The sequence below is a fragment of the Myotis nattereri genome (genome assembly GCF_964212035.1).
Source record: "Myotis nattereri genome assembly, chromosome: 3".
In the NCBI taxonomy this organism is placed as follows: domain Eukaryota; kingdom Metazoa; phylum Chordata; class Mammalia; order Chiroptera; family Vespertilionidae; genus Myotis; species Myotis nattereri.
In genome coordinates, this window is record NC_138077.1 from 192,565,116 (window position 1) to 192,584,541 (window position 19,426).

The 19,426-nt window shown below is 53.2% G+C and overlaps 1 protein-coding gene across 2 annotated transcripts in view; it reads left to right on the top strand.

The window, feature by feature from the left end:
- Positions 1–3,123, top strand: part of GRIK3 (glutamate ionotropic receptor kainate type subunit 3) — a gene marked incomplete at both ends in the record, with an annotated part of 190,135 nt that extends 187,012 nt beyond the window's left edge. The window contains 2 exons of one of the 2 annotated variants that reach the window (XM_081088051.1): positions 98–348; positions 2,929–3,123. In XM_081088051.1, coding sequence (XP_080944177.1) covers positions 98–348; positions 2,929–3,123 — 446 coding nt within the window. Of the gene's footprint in view, positions 1–97; positions 1,377–2,928 lie in introns of those variants that run through there. The other variant, XM_081088050.1, reaches the window with a different exon arrangement.
- Positions 3,124–19,426: the final 16,303 nt, after the last annotated feature.

Sequence of the window (19,426 nt, forward strand, 5' to 3'; positions counted from 1 at the left end):
GCCCCTTTGATGAGCTGACCAAGAGGTTTAGCGATGGCGGCTGACACCGTCCAGACGACCGAGCGCCGCTGACATGTGTCTCCGCTTCCCACGTCAGGCTCCCCGTACCGGGACAAGATCACCATCGCCATCCTGCAGCTGCAGGAGGAGGACAAGCTGCACGTCATGAAGGAGAAGTGGTGGCGGGGCAGCGGGTGCCCCGAGGAGGAGAACAAGGAAGCCAGCGCCCTGGGGATCCAGAAGATCGGGGGCATCTTCATCGTCCTGGCCGCCGGGCTGGTTCTGTCAGTGCTGGTGGCCGTGGGCGAGTTTGTGTACAAGCTCCGCAAAACAGCAGAGCGAGAGCAGGTGAGCCCCACGCCCTGGTCCCTGCACCGGAAAGGCAGGGAGGGAGGGAGGGAGGGAGGGGCTGATGCTGGGGGTCACACCTCCTGCGCGCCAGGCCCAAGGCAGTGTCTGACCCCATCCTCGTCAGAGCCCACCTGCATCCCTTCCAGCGGGAAGCCAGCCAGGCCCACCTCTGCTCCGACTCTGAGCAAACCTCCCGTCACGGTTGTTCATGCCAGGCCAAGCCCCATCATCTCCAGCCGGACCACCGGCCTGGCCTTCCTGCCTCCACACTTCCTCCCTGCCACCCACTCTCCATCCACAGCCAGCACCCTGTTTAAAACTTGATTCAAACCAGGCCATTCCCCTGCATAAAACCCTGCAGGGTAATTATGGGAGCTGGGTGACGGTTACATGGGGGCTCATTATCCTCCTCTCTCTCCTTCTGCGTGTATTTGGAAATTTCCATAATCAAAAGTTTAAAAAAAGAAAACGGGTAAGAGAGAGGTTCGGCCCAAGCGTTCAGATGGGAGAACCTAGACTCCACCTGTCTGATTAATTCAAGCATGGCTCTGGGTCCTGAGAGCAAATTAGAATCACAGGAAGAGCGTTTTTTAAGTGCTAATGCCCGGGCCTCACTCTCGGAGATCCGTTTTAATTGGCGTGTGGTAGCGCCTGGCATTGGCGTCTTAAGAAAGTGTACGGCGTGATTTCAGTGAGCACCTGAGCGGGGAGGGCCGCTGTGCTGGGGGGAGCGCCACTCAGCACGAAGCTCAAAGCACTACGGGCCGGTGTGGAAAGCGATGGTCGTGAAGTCGTGTGTACAGGGGACCATTAAAAACTGGCAGCTTTTCCATCTGTCCAGAATGACATGGTGTCCTCTCTAACCAGTGGGCCTGAGTCAGCAGTGCACCCCATGGAAGTGGCCAAGGAGATGTGCGGTTTTGTTTACAAAGATGTCCATTGACGTGTTAATTATTTTGTGAAGAAAAGATGGGGGGAAAAAAACACAGGAAAAAAACTACATGTCCAATAATCAGGAATGGCTGAAAAAATTACACTTTAAAAAAAAACCTCTTTAGGAATTTCCATTATAATTGGAATGAACTCCAAATTCCACCAAAAAGCCTCAGGATCTGGCCCTTGCCCACCCCTCTGACTTCCTGCTGCCCTCCCCGCCCCTCTTCTCTGCTGCACATACGTCGATCTCCTTTTGCGTCCTTAACGCACCCAACGTGTTTCAGCCATGGGCCTTTGCACATGCTGTCCTAGCACCTGAAATGACCTCCCCCCAGAGTGCCACCTTCTCAGCATCGTCTACTCATTCGGTTTCAGCTCAAATGTCACCTCCCAAGGAGCCTTCCCACTTGCTCTTAAACCCTCTCTGCCCATGCCACTGCTTTATTCTTAACAATAGTTACCACTGAAAGTATTTGTTTACGTGTTTATTATCTGTTTCTAGTCCATCATTAGACCAGAAGCTCCCTGAGGACTGGGACCTTACCTGTCATTTTCCCTGCTGTATGTCTAACACCTAGAATGGTGCCTGGCACATAGTAGGGGTTCAATAAATATTTTCAGAATAAAGAGAGGGAGGTGAGGGTGATGTCCGTGTTTCGTGGGGGAACAAGAGGAAGCTTGGAGAGGTCCCACAGCTGGTAAGAGGCAGAGCCAGAATTCAAAGCCAGGTCCTGTTCCCTGCATCATACAGCCTTGTACAAGCTGCCCGGTACTGATTCCCTGGCCTCACTGGGCAGCAGTGGTCCCCACTGCCTTCCAGTCAAGCTGCAGGACAACCTCTGCCATCATACCCCTGCAGGCAATGCTACACATTTGCTGTTGCTTTCGGTACTCACAGGGACCTAGGCCAGAGGAGGCCACTGCCTCTCAACTGCCCTGCAGGGGCCTAGCTCCCCTTAGTTGAAGCCCTCCACACTTTCCAGTGTTTCTTAAATCCTGACTCTGAGCCAGGACTAGTGTGGGGGCTGGGCTCATGTGGGGGGTCGGGGGGAGGGCGGTGGGGCGGAGCTGACTGGTTCCTGCTCTCAGAATCTAGTGGAGAAAAGTCAGACAGGTCAACTCCTCAAACTTTAATGTATATGCCAGTCAGAGCCTCAGTGTGTTCATCTGTAAAATGGGTATAAGATGATACTATCTGCCCTACTATCTTTTTTTCTTTTTTTTTCTTTTTTTTAGTATATTTTTATTGATTTCAAAGAGGAAGGGAAAGGGAAAGATAGAAACATCAATGATGAGAGAGAAGCATTGATGGGCTGCCTCCTGCATGCCCCCAGGGGGGATTGAGCCCACAACCCAGGCATATGCTCTTGACCGGAAACAAACCTGGGTCCCTTCAGTCTGCAGGCCAACGCTCTATCTACTGAGCCAAACAGGGCAGGGCTTAATCTCCAAACAAGAACGCGATGCTCTGTAGGCTGCTGCACAAACCGGTCATCTTGCAGGGGGCAGAGGGTGGGTGGGATGAAGGGGTGACAGAGACCCAGTGGCCTGAGCACAGGCGCGGGAGGAAGAGCAGGAGTTGGCTGGAATGGCAGGGCCAGGCCTCACCCATCTGCTCTTCCTGTCTCGCTCCCACCGCAGCGTTCCTTCTGCAGCACCGTGGCCGACGAGATCCGTTTTGCCCTCACCTGCCAACGTCGGGTCAAGCACAAGCCGCAGCCTCCCATGATGGTCAAGACGGATGCCGTCATCAACATGCACACGTTCAATGACCGCCGGCTTCCGGGCAAGGACAGCATGACCTGCAGCACATCACTGGCCCCCGTTTTCCCCTGAGCACCGGTAGGGTGGGGACCGCAGGCCTGGGGGCAGGGTGGAGGAAAGCAAAGGAGACTGGAAGGCACATCCCTGTCCCCACACTGGGCTTGGGGACCAGAGCTGCTGCCTGCCTATTGGGCCAAGAGCCCTCTGCCCTCACCTACTGGGAAACCAGGCCAGCTGCTTGAGCTTCATCTCGTCTTGTTTCTTCTGTGGGTTTCTAAAGCTGCCAGCCGAGACAGCCAAGGCCAAAGGAAGCACATGCCTCTCTCAGGCCACGCTCACCTGCGCCTCCACCTTCCTCCACAGTCACAAGTTTCTGCCACGGCCCTGCAGGGGCCAGAGAAAATAGCTCTTTTATTGCCACTCCTTCCCCATCAGCCCAGTTCTCCTGGGGCTTGACTACGAGACCAGAGACACACACCCTGGACATGGCAGGGGTGTTCTCATTTGGCTGACAGTGGGACAGTGGAAGCTACAGACAGAGGATGGCCATCCACATGCCTGGGCAGAGGGAAGACCTCATCCCCCGGGGGCTGCTCACAGGCTTCTGAATTCCTGGATTTGGCACCAACCATGGTAGCCCCTGTTTGGGCAAAGTTGAATGCAGAGAGCCCCATAGGGGAAAAGAGGAGTTTGGGGTCTGGGAGAGGGTGCCATTTTGAATTCTGTGGTCAATGTCTAATGGCCACACTTCTTTAGGAGAGAGGGGGAAGAGTCGAAGCAAATTCTTCTCCACTTTCTGGCCAGAGGAGAGACAACCCCCTGAAACTCTCAAAAAAGACACCCAGAGACTCAGCCAACATTTGAGGCCCAGAGGAACAGTGGTTTCCATGGAAATCCCATAGGCCTTCACGTCATGGGATCTTATTTTTCTGGTTACCAAGCTGCTTTTCAGACCCTGATGGCATGAGGGAGCTTGGGCTGTTTGCCTTCCATTCATCAGCAACGCCCCATTGCTGGCCGGTTGGCCTTAAGATCCTTTGTCATCCTGGGAGAAGAGTAGCCTAGATCAAAGTGAAAGTCGATTCACCCTTCCTCAAAAGAGGGGCCCAGGTCCCAGGCACAGGCTAACTTTGTGGTAGGTGGGAAAACTAGAAGGGCCCTAAAGAACTCCCGGCCTCCTGGTCTTGCCAAACCTAAAGATACCCCCCAAAAAATGAAGTTTTAGGGGGCAGGATATCATGGCTGGTAGAGGCTCCAAAGGTGGGAAGATAGAAGCTGCCTCTTGGAGAATTAACCAAAGACCCCAAACAAAGACACAAGGTCATCCTGGAGCCTGGTTTCTTGTCCAGAGCAGCTGGGACCTTGTAGGGCTTGGGGACTCAGCAGAGGAGTAGTAGCAGGCGGGGTACCAGTGAGGGGTAGACCAGATGGCCTGTAGGTTCCAGCCAGCTGCGATGGATGTTCTAGAGGTCTGTGACTTCAAGTGTCTGGGGAAAGAATGCGACATGGAAGGTTTAGGAGCAAAGTGTCCTTAAAGAGAACCTGATAGGGCCAGTAGGACTTCCCACCACCAAGGGCAGAGGGCATTCTCCCAGCAGGGGATGAGGACTGAATCTGGACGGGGACCTAGAGGCACCAGCCACCCCCTCCCACCTCTCTCCTGTTTCTGCTTGAGGAGCCTGGTTAGGGAAGAGCTACATTTAGGTCTCAAGGACCTTCTCAGCTGGGGGAAAGGGTAAGCTCTAGCTCCCCCAGGGACTTCCAGAGCAGTAGAGCACAGTATGCTCATGTGACAAGTACTGCCCCTCCTACAAATCAGAGCCATTCCAGCAGGCTGTGTGCACGGGAGGTAGAAGAGGCCGGACATGCAGTGTAGCCAACACATGTAACAATAGGAAAAGCCATGCTGTCATGAGCTCCTGGGTGCAAGAGTATGTGGTGCATATATGTGTATCTGTGTCTTTATATGTGTGAGTTTTGGGGACTGGGGGAGAGGGACAGATTTGGACATATACAGAGTCCAGGGCATGCAATAATAGGGAATCCTTTGGGTTCTGGGGTGTGTGTGTGTGTGTGTGTGTGTGTACACACGTGTCATGTGTGTGAATTGAGAATGAAGGAGACAATTCTGGACAAGCAGCAGAGCTCCATACATGTAAAAATAGGAGAAGCCATGTCATAATGGGGTGCTGGTGAATATATATATATATATATATATATATATACATATATATATATATATATATACACACACACACACACACACACACAATTGTGTGTGTGTGTGTGTGTGTGTGTATCTGCATGTGCATTTGTGCACCAATGGCAGAGGGTAGAGGACAGAATAAAACTGGCAGCATTGCCAAATATGTCTTAAAGGAGAAGCCATGTCATCAAGGGATCCACATGTGAGCATGTGTGCACAAGTGTGTGTGGGCTCATGTGTGCAGCAGAGAGTGGGAGAGAGGACAGAACCAGACAGACATGCAGCAAGGTTCATGCATGTCATGTGTGAGAAGGCCTGAGGAACTAGAGTTTGTGAGTGTGTGTTTGTATGCTCACAAGCGTGTTCAAGCACACACATGTTACAGCTCACTACAGGAGCAGAGATGGACAATCAGGAAGGCAGAGAACTAGGTTCTGTTGGCACTTCTGTCATGAGGAGAGATCTTTTGTCACAAGATTTGCAAGTCTGTCTAGGCATAGGTACGGGAGTCTATCAGGCACGGGCACAGGGAGACTGCCAGGCACGGGCACAGGGAGACTGTCAGGCACAGGTACAGGGAGACTGCCAGGCACGGGCACAGGGAGACTGTCAGGCACAGGTACAGGGAGACTGTCAGGCATGGGCACAGGGAGACTGTCAGGCACAGGTACAGGGAGACTGTCAGGCACGGGCACAGGGAGACTGTCAGGCATGGGCACAGGGAGACTGTCAGGCATGGGCACAGGGAGACTGTTGGGCATGGGCACAGGGAGACTGTTGGGCATAGGCACAGGGAGACTGTCAGGCACAGGGAGACTGTCAGGCACAGGGAGACTGTCAGACACAGGCACAGGGAGACTGTCGGGCATGGGCACAGGGAGACTGTCAGGCACAGGGAGACTGTCAGGCATAGGCACAGGAAGACTGTCGGGCATGGGCACAGGGAGACTGTCAGGCATAGGCACAGGGAGACTGTCAGGCACAGGGAGACTGTCAGGCATAGGCACAGGAAGACTGTCGGGCATGGGCACAGGGAGACTGTCAGGCATAGGCACAGGGAGACTGTCGGGCATAGGCACAGGGAGACTGTCAGGCACAGGGAGACTGTCAGGCACAGGGAGACTGTCAGGCATAGGCACAGGGAGACTGTCGGGCATGGGCACAGGGAGATTGTGGGGCATAGGCACAGGGAGACTGTCGGGCATGGGCACAGGGAGACTGTCAGGCATAGGCACAGGGAGACTGTCGGGCATGGGCACAGGGAGTCTGTCAGCATAGGCACAGGGAGACTGTCAGGCACAGGTACAGGGAGACTGTCAGGCACGGGCACAGGGAGACTGTCAGGCATGGGCACAGGGAGACTGTCAGACACGGGCACAGGGAGACTGTCAGGCATGGGCACAGGGAGACTGTCAGGCATGGGCACAGGGAGACTTTCGGGCACGGGCACAGGGAGACTGTCAGGCGCAGGAAGACTGTCAGGCATGGGCACAGGGAGACTGTCAGGCACAGGGAGACTGTCAGGCACAGGGAGACTGTCGGGCATAGGCACAATTCGCGGCAAAGCGCTTAGGAGCTTGTGGCTGGTGACTTCGTTGCTCCAGGCAGAGTGCCCTGTTTTAAGGGGAAAATGCCATATATTTGCAATTTCCAGGTGACAGGATTCTAATGAATGCATTTGCCCATTTGTTCTCACCAACCACGGATACTAACCACTGTCGTTCTTCATCCAGTACAATTTCTTGGCACACACCCACATCCATGCTCATATCACACACACATGTGTGTGCTTCTGTGTATAATACTCCCTGGACCTGTCATGTTTTTCTGAGGCTCTGCATATAGACAGACTGATGAGAGAAAGAAAAGGAAGGGCATGAGAAGAAGGACTTTTCATCAAATGAGTGAAGAATGGTGGATAGCAGAGGTACTATTCAGTGAGGGGAGTCCCCCAAGATACTGAAATGATTTGGGGGCTCCAAAACAGAAATGGGATGACATGCTGCGTGATCTTTCTCCACATTCCAGCTTATGTCCATATATGTGGCTCATGTTCAATGTCTAGCTGATGTCCTATGTTTGTCTTCAAGACCAGCCCAGGGTTCCAAGTGCAGCGGAAACCACTTCTGCCCAAGTGTGAGCTGTGTCTCTCGAGGACTCCAGGTTCCACTACGTCTGGAGGAGTGGGGTGGGAGAAGGTCTTCCCAGCAAGGGGGATCCCGTGGAACTCAAGTTTAGGCCAGCCTGCCAGTGGGGTGAACTGAGCCACGGCGGGTACACATGGGCACATGCATAGAGGTGCTGGGGTGGGGGGCTGGGAGAGATGGGGAGTGTAAATGCTGATTTAGATGGAGCAGAAGGTGGGGCTTGCCTGAGCAGGTTCTACTGTGCCTGCCTGGCCCCACATGCTGGCCCTAAACAGAAGAGTGCCCCACCTTCCACCCCTATCTCCCACCTCACACTAGTGCCTCCTCTCAACCTGCTCAAAGTGGCCAAACTAAGGGCAGCAGTGAGGGGACACACACAATAAGCCCTCCTTATCTCTCTCTCCCCCTGACCTGTCGCTGGTCTTTGCTGGGACACAGCTCAGACCCCCCATCACAGCCTAACCTCCACCTGGCTTATGCTGGCTCCCTCCTGGGCACAGGAAGGGGTCTCTAGCACCATTAGGTGAAGACTCCAACTGGCTAGAAGTCACTTCCCCTCTCTATGCTCTCACAGGGCGGAAGTCAGAACAGGACAGTCAGAAGTCCCCCCTGCCTTCTTTTCCAGGGGGTGCTATGCGTGGGTCTGCCGCTGCTTCTCACCACTCAGCATGAAGCAGATCCCTCCCCGAGCCACCCCGGCTATACACACAAACATCTGGAAACAGGCCAGACTCTGGCCCACATCTGGAATGGTCCTGTGTGGAGCACCATCTGGGAAGGGCCTAACGCTGGTCAAACAGCTGTATGGACTTAACATCTGGGACTGTCCCAGCCCCCTAGACAGATGCAGAAAATGAGCCCAATCTTGTAGACAGGTCTCCAGAACAGACACATCTGGAACAGTTTCCCAAGGGGGGTGGACACATCTGGAATGGGCCCAGCCGCGTGGCATGATAGAAGGGTCCTGTCCTCTGTCCCCATGCCGGTTTGAATCAAGCCTTCATTCCAGTCCAGCTTTTGCCCTGGAGTTAAAATTTCAGAGCTGAGGCCATATGTGACGTCACAAAACTGTTTTTGGTAGAAGGTGAATGTTCTGTACAATATATATATGAATGTAAAAAGATATATATATGCTGTATATATATGTGTGTATATATATATGCACAGTGTATATATGACCTGTAGCCCATGTGTATATGCACTCCTCCCTGCACGTCTGCACACAGAGTGTACATAACCCAGCCAGTATGGGTGGGGACCAGGTGAGAGATGGGGGCTACAGCAGCAAAGTCTGGGACAGAGGCACCCTGGGCCAGGGATGCAGAGAGCCCGGTGGGGGTGGAGCAAGCCCTGAGGCAGACCCTGAGGAAGAGGGGGAACCCTGGAGGCTGGAGGATGGACTTTTGCATAGTAGGTGCCTCCTTGGGAGGAACGGGTCGGGGAGGAGCCTTGTTTTCCTCCGAGTGTCAGAAGCAGAACAGCAGGGCCTGTGACGTGGGAGCGATGTCACGCCAGTACTGGGCTCCCGAGACCTGCTCTAATGCCTGTCTGCACGATTGGCAGGCAGATGTCAGGTTCCACCTGGAACACCCTCAGAGGCCTCTGTCGCCGACTCTCACCCGCACACCGGGCACAGCTCGTGGCTAGGGAAACGCTTTTTAAAGAGAATGGCCAGCATGCCAGTATGGTGTCCCGATGCCCTCGTGATTGGCCTGCCCTCGTTCCCTGCTTTCTAGGACAGACCTCAAGTCACCCCGCAGTGTGTCTCTACTTTACAGATCAAAGCTCTGAGGCCTCTGGTGCAGGGAAGCCGCTGGAGGCCCAGTGACCCCAGTTGAGAGTGTGTCCCACCTCAGATAACCTCCCAGCTCCATTTGACCCAGAGGCCAGCTTCAGAGAGAGACTGGGGAGCTGGAGATGTGAGCAGGACAGTGACATGGGCAAAAAACGAGACACCAACAAGGCACTTCCTGTCCCATCAGGGCCCACGCCATCTGTCTGCCTTCTCTCCCCTGCAGCACCACCCCCAGCAAGGCGGTTGGCAGAGAGCCCCCGGAAGAAGCTGCAGACCTCCACCCCTGCCCCTCCCACATCTGTCTGTTCTTTGCAATTCTGATTAGCTAGTGGTCCTGCCCTGTCACGGCCAGAGCATCTCTGGAGCATGCAGGCGAGAGAGATCGGAGTGGGCTTCTGTGTGGCCAGCGGCCTGCCCTCTGCTTCGGCCCCATGGGTCAGGCTGGTCTGCACTTAACTCTGGGTCTGCCCAGGGGTCCTGGACAGAGCACATCTGCACCCAGCCCCCTGAGGAAGGCCTGTCACTGTGCTCCAAACCCCCTCCCCATCTCTGCCTGGCTGGGCCTCCCATGATGGGGACTTGGGTTCCCGGCCCCTGGGCTGAGCCCCCAGCCAGCACCATGCAAGACCCCTGGCCTGTCCCAGCACCCAGACCGGAGTGCCTGGACGCCCCCGCTCCCACACAACATGGTTCCCACACACTGGTCTCTGGGCCATTCAGGGGATGCCCTTTGTGGACATGCAGAATTTCTATGAATATAGTTTTTTGTAAACATTTTGTAACAATTTGGGTTTCATAGTAACTGTGTTACTTGCCAATCATTCTAGGCTAATGTAAATAAATTTCCAAACAAATCCGATTATTTTCCTTTTTAAGACACTGTGATATATCAAAGTGCACAGTTTGCTGTATGAAGTAATATGGTTTTAAATTTTAAATAAAGAAATGTTTCTAGAAAATGGGGCCCCCTTGAGGTGTGTTGTATGCTTCTCTGTCCTCCTTAGAACCAGAGGGTGCTGGGCAGTGGAGTCACTGTGCCCTCTTCACCCAGGGCTGACTGTGCCCCGGGCCAGAAACCCTGGTGAGGAGCAGGTGGGGGTGGCTCCAGCCCAGGCTCCTGGCTCCCAGTCAGATCTGGAGGGTGTCGTGTCTGTCCTTGACCTTGTCTGACCTCTGCCTTCCCTTCTCATGGGCGTGTCCCTCCCCAGCTCATCTCCAGCCACATCGCTTCCTGGGGCGTTGCCATGTCCTTATGTGACCCTGTCCCCGTGGCCACCGATGGGGAGGCTGGGTGGGCCTCTATCTGACCTTGGTTCATCAGAGGTCCTGCCTGAGTTTTGTCAAACTGGAAATGAGAAAACCATAAGTCAACTACCCCTGGAAGGTGGAAACTGTACATATAAGAAAGGTACAGGGAGGACATTTAAAAAATTTTTTAAAATATATTTTTATTGATTTCACAGAAGAAGGGAGAGGAAGAGATAGAAACATCCATGATGAGAGAGAATCATTGATCGGCTGCCTCCTGCACACCCCACCCTGGGGATCGAGCCCACAACCCGAGCATGTACCCTAAGCAGGAATCAAACCGAGACCTCCTGGTTCATAGGTCGACGCTCAACCACTGAGCCATGCCAGCTGGGCGAGGCCAGGGCATTTTAAGCACGATGGGATTGAACATGGATGCTTACAAAATCAATGAAGAGATGACGACAAGGCCACGCTGGGCCTCCAGTGGCCGCAGAGCCGCACAGAACTGACCCGCAGCAGTGGTCCCCTCTGAGGCTGGTACTAGAACTGTGAGGTGAAAACCCAGCCAGAGCTGCAGTCCAGGGCTCCAGAAGCCTGGCCCGGGAGCCTGCTGCCACCACTGCCCCAGCACAACCGCTTCTCATCACCGGGAAGCTGGCGATGGATACGGGAGTGATGCTCCATGACAGAAACAGACCCAAGGGGGCAGGAAGATGGCCTCTGCCTCGCTTCTGCCTTCCAAGCTCGTGCAGACAGATTTACTTGGTAAGACTAATTTGCATCCAGAACCCCCCACGCTCCCCTATGACATCATCACTAAATCATAGCTAAATTGAGCATTTCCTAGGTGACAAGTGCTATGCTAAGTTTTCGACACATTTTATATCCTTTCACTGTTGTCTCCGACCCTGACTCTACAGGACCTTTCAGTCCACATGCACCACTTCTAATTGCCCGCAGAGCGACTGTGATTAGAGCTTGGGTCAGTCGGTCGCCTGTGGTTCAATCAGCTGTGACCAGAGTGAGTGAAAAGCCACATAATAAATCATGGTAGCCGGGTTCTTCGCTTCAGAAGGTTTGAGAAAACCGGAAAGTTCCGTAGGAAGGTATGTGGGCTGGGAAGATTTTCTAAACGATGTGCCCTCCTTTCCCATCGGCCGACAAGGGCCAGGTAAGCCAAGCCCAGGCCTCAGAAACCCCTGCACAATGGAGAGGAGTTCAGGACCCAGCGGCTACCGTATCTGGAAACTCTGGTCCAGCCTGGAGCCACAGCCCAGACAGAGGCTTTGGGTCCAGGCCAGGTGAGAGGCAGGGAGGGGTCCTGGGTTGAAAGCACCTATCAGCCTCTGAGAGGCAGAGGGAAGGTCCTTTCCTTAGGAGTGAACACAGTGGGATTCCGGATGGACGCCAAGACCGGCCCACAGGAGTGGGGTTATATGGACAAGAGAAAAGGAAGAGACCCAATAGGGTCCTCATGGTCCACAGTGGGGGTGAAGAAACAGAATAGCCACTCACCCATCTATCTATCCCTCCGTCCACCCATCGTGTCATCCACCCATTCATGCATCCATCCATCAAATCACCCACCTGTCTACCTATGTATGTCTTCCCATCCACCTGATTCATCAACCAGTTCATCTATTTATCTATCTACCTGTCTACCCACCCTCAATCCACCCACCCATCCATCCATCCATCCATCCATCCATCCATCCATCCTTTCACAGAGTTAAACAAATATTTTGTGTATGAGTCCCAGCTCTGCCACCTACTAGATGTATAACTTTGAAAAGCAACTTCACATCCCTGAAGCTCAATTTCCTTATCTATAAAATGCATGATCCTAAACCCCCTCCATCACCTCTTGTAGAATGGTTGTGTGGGATGCACGAGAAAAAGGTGTGTTAAGTACTTAGCACAGGGCTGGGTGTATCATAAGCCAACAATAAGTGATAGTAATTTTTATTAAGAAAACGGAGAATGAGGAGAAGGAGAATTAGGACCTCTTATATGCTGAGCCCTCTGGGAATAGAGTAGTGAGCAATGAAGCAAGACTCCTCCCGTAGGGCTCGGAGCCTTGGCCCAGAACCCCATCTGTGACAGTCAGGGCTCAGCCAAGCCTCCCAGGATACTGGGGTGGCCCTGAATGTCTCCGGATTGGGCAGAGAAAGAAAGAAACTTCCTTGGCCCCCCAGCCTCTCTGAGGAGCCCCTGACTCTACCTCTCAGAGCCCATCTCCACCTGGGTGGCCCTCACAGACACTGAGCTCTCTCTCTCCCCAAGGAAGAAAATGGAACCCACATTACCAGGCACTTAGTATCAGGCAAGCGTCACTGTGAGCACACTATACCCACTTCCCAGGGACTAAACACGGATCCTCTGAAGCCGGCACTGTTACATCCCATTTTACAGCGAAGGAAACAGAAGATCAGAGAAGTAAATGGACTTGCCCATTTTGACTGCCCAGGGAGCTCATGTGAAGAGAGAGAAAGCTTGCCATGAAAGCATATGTTAAGTGTGAAGCATCAGGCTTACTATTTGTGAGGGTCCCTCTGTGCTTCTCTGTCAGTTTCCCCTTCTCCCGCCTCCCTCCCCCAGTCCACCTGCAGTGAGCCAGGAGCAGGAGCAGGTCAGGGCCCCGGAATTCTGGGGATGCGGGTCCCCATTCCGAGAATCAGGCGGGGCCAGGGCACGCGCTCCCCCGGGGCCTTGATGGCACTTCCTTGGAAACAGAAGCTGAGTGTTTAAGAAGCATCTGTCATTATGGAAACAGAGTTGCCAGACCATTTTTTCCTTTACTATTTTTACTGCGATTTCATTATCTTATGCAAATGAGGCCGCAGAAGAAGTCTTTCTGCAGGGTGGCCCATGCTGGGACCAGCCCCATCCAGGGATTTATTGCTGCCTCGGCCTCCAGACAGCTCAGGGATGAGGAGGCCCCGTGGAGAGGGTTTCCGGAGCAGCTGCCCTGCCCTGGAACACGCTGCTTCCTTCCAGACAAGCCCCCAGATCCTCCCTGTGTCCCAAGATAGCCCTGGTCCCTTATTTCCAAAGATCTAAGTATCAGCTCAGCCTGGCTCAGGCTCTGTCCCCAATTCCTCAGTAGTTGGGGCCCTTTGAAGACTGAGTTGCCAGTACCCAGAGGACAGAGGAAGAAAGACAGGAAGCAACAGGGCTTCCTCTCCCAGGGGACCTCTGGGAGCAGCAGGTAATATGCTGCTCCGTTTCCCATTCCAGGGGAGAGAGCTGGGAGATGTACACACTAATCTTTGGGTCAGGCTGGTCCCAGGTGTTCAATCCCCGGTGCTTCTGGCAGGCCACAGGCCACAGGCCGCGAGGTCAGCGCTGGGGCAGGACAAAGCTTCCGGGAGAGCAATGCAGTGGTGGCAGTAGGAAGTTGGGCATTTTGTGCAGAAGTGATAGGGTAGGAGATCCATGCAAGACACAGCACCTGCTGGCTCTAGGCATCTCCCAGCCGGCCGTTTCCTCCCAGTGAGGTGTGCTGGTGAGGCACACACTCTCCCCGGGACTCCAGCAGCTTCCAGATGTGGAGAGCTTTTCCTCCAGGAGGTTGCTGCCTCTGCCCCTCTGGCCTAAATCCTCTACTTCAAGTTTGCAGTGAGGATCAGCTTCCCTTCCTCCTCCCCAATTCGGCCTCAAGGCTCTGAGACTTCTCTAAACTCTGATAAAGCACCCTTTGGCCCAAGCATTGTGTAAAAGCCTCCGCCCTGTGAGCAGAGGAGTCCTTCTTGAGGAAGTCTGACTCAGCCCCACATTCCCAAGGGCATACTAGAGACCAGAACACCATGGCCCCTCGCCCAGGCTGGCCTCGCCCCCCAGGGAGCAGTTAGGGGCAATCAGGCAGGCAGGAGAGCAGTTAGGAACCAGCAGTCCCAAATTGCGAGAAGGATGTCTGACTGCTGGTGTAGGCCTGATCCGCAAGGATCCTTGCAGGATCGGGCCTAAGCCGGCAGTTGGACATCCCCTGAAAGGTCCTGGATTGCAAGAGGGTGCAGGTTGGGCTGAGGGACCACCCTCCCCATGCACAAATTTCATGCACTGGGCCTCTAGTAATGACAATAAGAATATGATGGTGATGATGATGATGATGATGATGATGATATGCTCCAGCTAGATGAGTGACAACACCAGGCCTGACACTGTGCTTAGCACTTCATATACCTAATGTCACAGAATTCTCACCATAACCCTATGAGCTCAGGGAGGTTATCCCCAATTTACAGATGTGGAAACTGAGGTTAAGAGAAGTAAAACAACTCTTCCCCAATCACCCAGGAAGCATCAGAATGAGGCCCCCAGGATGGGACTTCTGTTCCATAGATTTGATAAATGAGTGAACGAGTAAATGAATGAGTGTATCAGAAAACAGTCAATAATCAATGCTGTTTCCATACACTGGGGAATTTCTATGCTTATAGAAAAAACAAATCCAAACTTGATTGGGCCAAAAATGAGAATTACTGATTACAGTCGCTTGCAGGAACAACCTACCATTTATGCCTAATTGTAGTGCAGGCCAATAACAATTATGCACATCAATAAATGTGTCAGATTAACTTGGTTGTAAGTTTTACTTGATTGCAACGCTTAACTCTGTTGTGGCTGCTCAGACTTGGGAGGCTACTGCCATTCCCATGGTTCCTTCCGGAAACGGGGAGGGCCGTGGGCAGCGGGAGGGAAGGGGGGGAGAAAGAAGCGTCTCTGCCCCACGGCAGCGAGTCCACCCTGGCACGCTGGGAGAAGGCAGTTTGGCAGGGGGTCTTTGCAGGGCTTGCAACGTCACAAGCCTCCCCTTTTTTCCTCGGTGCCAAAGGCAGCTTCCTAATTAGAACATCCATAACCCTCAGCATCTGCTCCAAGAGAGTTCAGCTGCTCTAAGATGGAGAAGTCCATTAACTTTATTGCATAAAACGTCGGACGTGCTTTTAGACAGAGGATCACTGCCAAGTGAGATAAACTGCAGGGACCTGCCAGAGGGACAGACCGGAACTTTCTGTGGTCCCCAGCTGGGTCCTCGGGACTCCCTCCTCTCCCTGCCTGATGCCCTGGGGGGGTATTGCGTCATCCTGCGAGGCAGGAGCTGGGGAAGTGGTGAATTTCCAATACGGGTGTAGCCCGAGCACCCTGGCCTCGTCATGCAAGCCCGCAGCTTGCTGAATGTCAGCACCAGACAGGCACCATCTGACTCCCAGAATGCATCGGGATTCCCACCCATCGTTGGGGAAGCTCGTTCTCACATCAGCAGGAGTTGGATGAGCTGGTGTCACCAGAAGCAGTGGAGCGAGGTGGCGAAGAATGGGCTTTGGAATCAGTTATTTCTGGGCCTGAGTCTCATGCTTTGCCACTTGGGAGTTGCTGTGTGACCTTGCAAGGGTGACTGAACGGCCTGGGGCTATCCCATAAGCAGGCTGAGTCACACCCTCCTCTAGGCAGGTTAAATGAGATGATACTGGAAATGAGATGATGCCGGAATCTTGGCGCGGTCCCTGGCTCTGTGAATGAGAGCACCCTTTCTAAGTCTCCAGCGTGGAAAAGGAGAGGAGGCAAAACCCACATAGTGTGCAAGGGAGAGTAAACAACAGTTTGGAGTCAGGGAACCCTGGGTTCCAACCCCAGCTGTATTGCTTTCCTTGGTCTCCCGGGCCCTCGGTTTTCTCATCTGTAAAATGGGGCTGACAGTCCCTGTCCTCAGGAGAATCAAGAAGACAGGCAAGGCTTTGAGGCCACTAAAGGGATGTTCAAATGTGCAGCGTTATTGCTCCTGCTGCTTTGGTTGTCAACCTAATGCTTAGTGCTCCCTGGGACATGCCAGGCCTAAGGTTGGCCACTGGCTGGGCCCTCCCCCAGGTCCCCAGCCTCGCCTCTGCCTCTGCACACCCCAGACCACAGCCCTCCCACCTCATCCTGGGCAGCCCAGATCCCCACAGGGAGCAGCCAGCGACCTCCCAGCCTTCAGGAATATCTCAAGTGGGCCTCCTGGGTGGCCTTTCTCAGGCTCAGATTCTTCTTAATATGAATAATTAGCAGAAACAGTTTGAGGGGGAGGCAGCAGCCACAGAAATCGACCCCGGTGATTTCCGAGCCTCAGGGAGAGCCCAGTTTCGCTCCAATCCTGGTGCTGTAAATTCCCATCAAGCTAAGAAAATATAGTGCAATTTAGAAACACTGATACGGCAATAAAACACAGATCTCCGGCAAATGGAATTCGGCAACATCTAAAAATGGAGCCATACATTACTCCGCTTGCTAACTGCCTCCGGGGACGTGATGCTGGGAGAAGGGGGGGGGGGGGGGGGCTTTATGTTCAAGTTGATCTTTCTTTTCTGGATGAAGGCAGGGCCACCCACAGCTGGGCCCTAGGTGGTCCTCTGGGGTAGGCCCTCTCCGTGGGGCCAGAGAAGGGCCCGAGGAGAGCCCCCAGCCAGAGAGGACCTATGGCCCGGGCTCTGTTCCCCAGAGGCTGTTACTGACGGGAGCATTTCCAAAAGAGTGGGAAAGGAGGGAGAGAGGGAGAGAGAAAGTTGCTATGTTCCATTTAGTCCTCAGAAGTGACCTTCAAGAGAAATGTGATTGTCCTTATTTTATCAGATGAAGAAACTGACCATCAGAGCCAAAGAGACTTGTTCAAGGTCACTCAGGTGCAAGTGGAAAAGCTGGTTTAAACCCATGTCTGTCTGCCTCTTTCTATTCTACATGCTGTCTTATCCCCAGCTCAGAAATTAGCCCTTTACAAAAGCTAAAACTGAGCCAAACACCCACTGCTCATTGCCGTCTGAGAGTGTGTACAGGACCGCAATCCACAAGTGGGGTTTATCACTCAGCTTACCGGGGACATCAGCCCCACTCTATAACTGGAGAAGCAGAAATAGGAACATTCATACAGTCCCCTGACCCCCAAGCCGAAGGTCAGGGAGACCAGGGTCCCTTGGGTAGGATTGATGAGTAGAAGGCAGAGCCATAGCTCCCAGTAAACCTCCCAGTAAACCCAACACACCTCTACTTCTCCCAGTAGAGGCCAAGGGGGTTTCCTGTGATCTCTCTGGCCTAGGCATACCCTCTTCCCTCCCATCAGCACACTGTCCCCTCTAGTCAGACCAGCCTCCTCACTGAATCTATTCCATCACACACACACACACACACACACACACACACACACACACACACACCCCTCATTCCAGGCACCACTTTTGCCTGGCTAGCTGCTCCCCCAGACTGTAAACTCCATGGCAGCAGAGGCTGGTGTGCTTGTGGCCCTTGCTGACTTCACTCAGGAACTCCACTAATGCTTAGGACACCCTGGAGGCAGCTTTTGAGTACTCCCCTGGGTCCTACCATGCCCTGTGGCCTGGAGCCCATAAAGGACAGCAAAACTAAGGCGGCCTCTCTGGAATTTGTGTGTTGAGCATCCCAGCTCAGGAACCAGACAGACCCGGACTTGAATTTCAGCTCTGCACCTACTAGCTGTGAGATAACTTGTGGAGTGACTTAATTCCTCTAAGCCTCCGTTTCCTCATCTGTAAAATGCAGCTAATTAAAGGTCCTACCTGGAAGGGGAGCTGCAAGGATTTGGTAAGATGATACATGTAAAGCACTCACCACAATACTTAGCACATCGTAGGTGAGCCATGAACTGTAACTGCATTAGTCAGGATAGGCTAGGATATGCTGCAATAACAAACAGTCTCAAAGTCCTGGTGGCTTAGCATACAATGTTTATTTCTCGCACACATTTGTTTCTCTGTGGGTCTGGCAGCTATCTGGGGTGGCTGTCTTCCATTGTGGAAATTGGTGATCTAGGCCAGCGGTCGCCAACCTTTCGGACCTCACGGACCACCAGTGGTTTGCAGACCACTGGTTGGCGACCGCTGATCTAGGCTACTTCGATCATGTGGCTCCACCATCTTAACACAGGACTTCTCTATAATTCATCAATAAAGTAATAAATGGACTAAAGAATCATATAAGTGCTCTTTATGGCCTAAAAGTGCCACACATTCCTGCCACTCACGTTTCATAGACTAAAACTAGACACATGACACTGCCTAACAGCAAGCAAGGGGAAGAGTGTATCTCCCGTGCACCTGGGATGGAGAAAGGAACTGATATTGCCGAGCACAGTAACACCTTCCACCATCCTAAAGTCCTCTGCCCGGTTCTGCACTCATATACGGTTTCTTTTCCTAGGCCCAGAGCCAGCTCACACTCTGCCTAAGATTTTCATAGTCTCTCCTTCATGTCTGTCATGGGTCCTGCAAGCTACCCTGCTGCCCCTGCAGCTGAAGCCCAGCCCTGCCCAGAAAGCTGGTTCTTGCAGAGGATGGGCTTTTTGCAGCTCTCCCAACCCGCTCCTCTGGCCCCTTTCCACCCACTGAAGAGCCCTCGTCAATTTGTTGACAGCACAGAATTCAGGCCTCCAGCATCTGATTACAACTGTGCCTCTGACTGTCAGGGATAAATGTCTGTTGTCTTTAGGAAGGTCTATGTTGATGGATGTGTGAGCCAAGACAGTGGTGGCAAACCAGATCCCTCCCCAGTGAGACGTCTGTCATTTGTGGACAACTCAGATGGTTCCAGCTCCTGGCAGAACTCAGGCACCTGCAGCTAGTGGAGGTAGGACCAGGGGCAGATATGGGGTGTAGGAAAAGCAGGGAACCAGAAACTAGAAATGAGTGACTCCTGTGGGGGAGGATGACGTGTGAAATGGAGCCGGCGACCCAGAGAGGAAACTATTCAGAAGTTGCCAAGCAGTTGGGCTGCGGGAGACAATGAAGGTCCCCCAAAGTGGGATCCGGCAAACCTAACAAACACAGGGACCAGAACGCAGTGCCAGATGGTCTTTGGAAATGAGATTTGAATTCTGGTTCTACCACCCAACAGCTGTGTGTCCTTGGGTTAATTGCCCAACCTCTCTGAGCCTCCTCATAAACCCATGCTCAGAAGCCCTGCCTGTGAGCT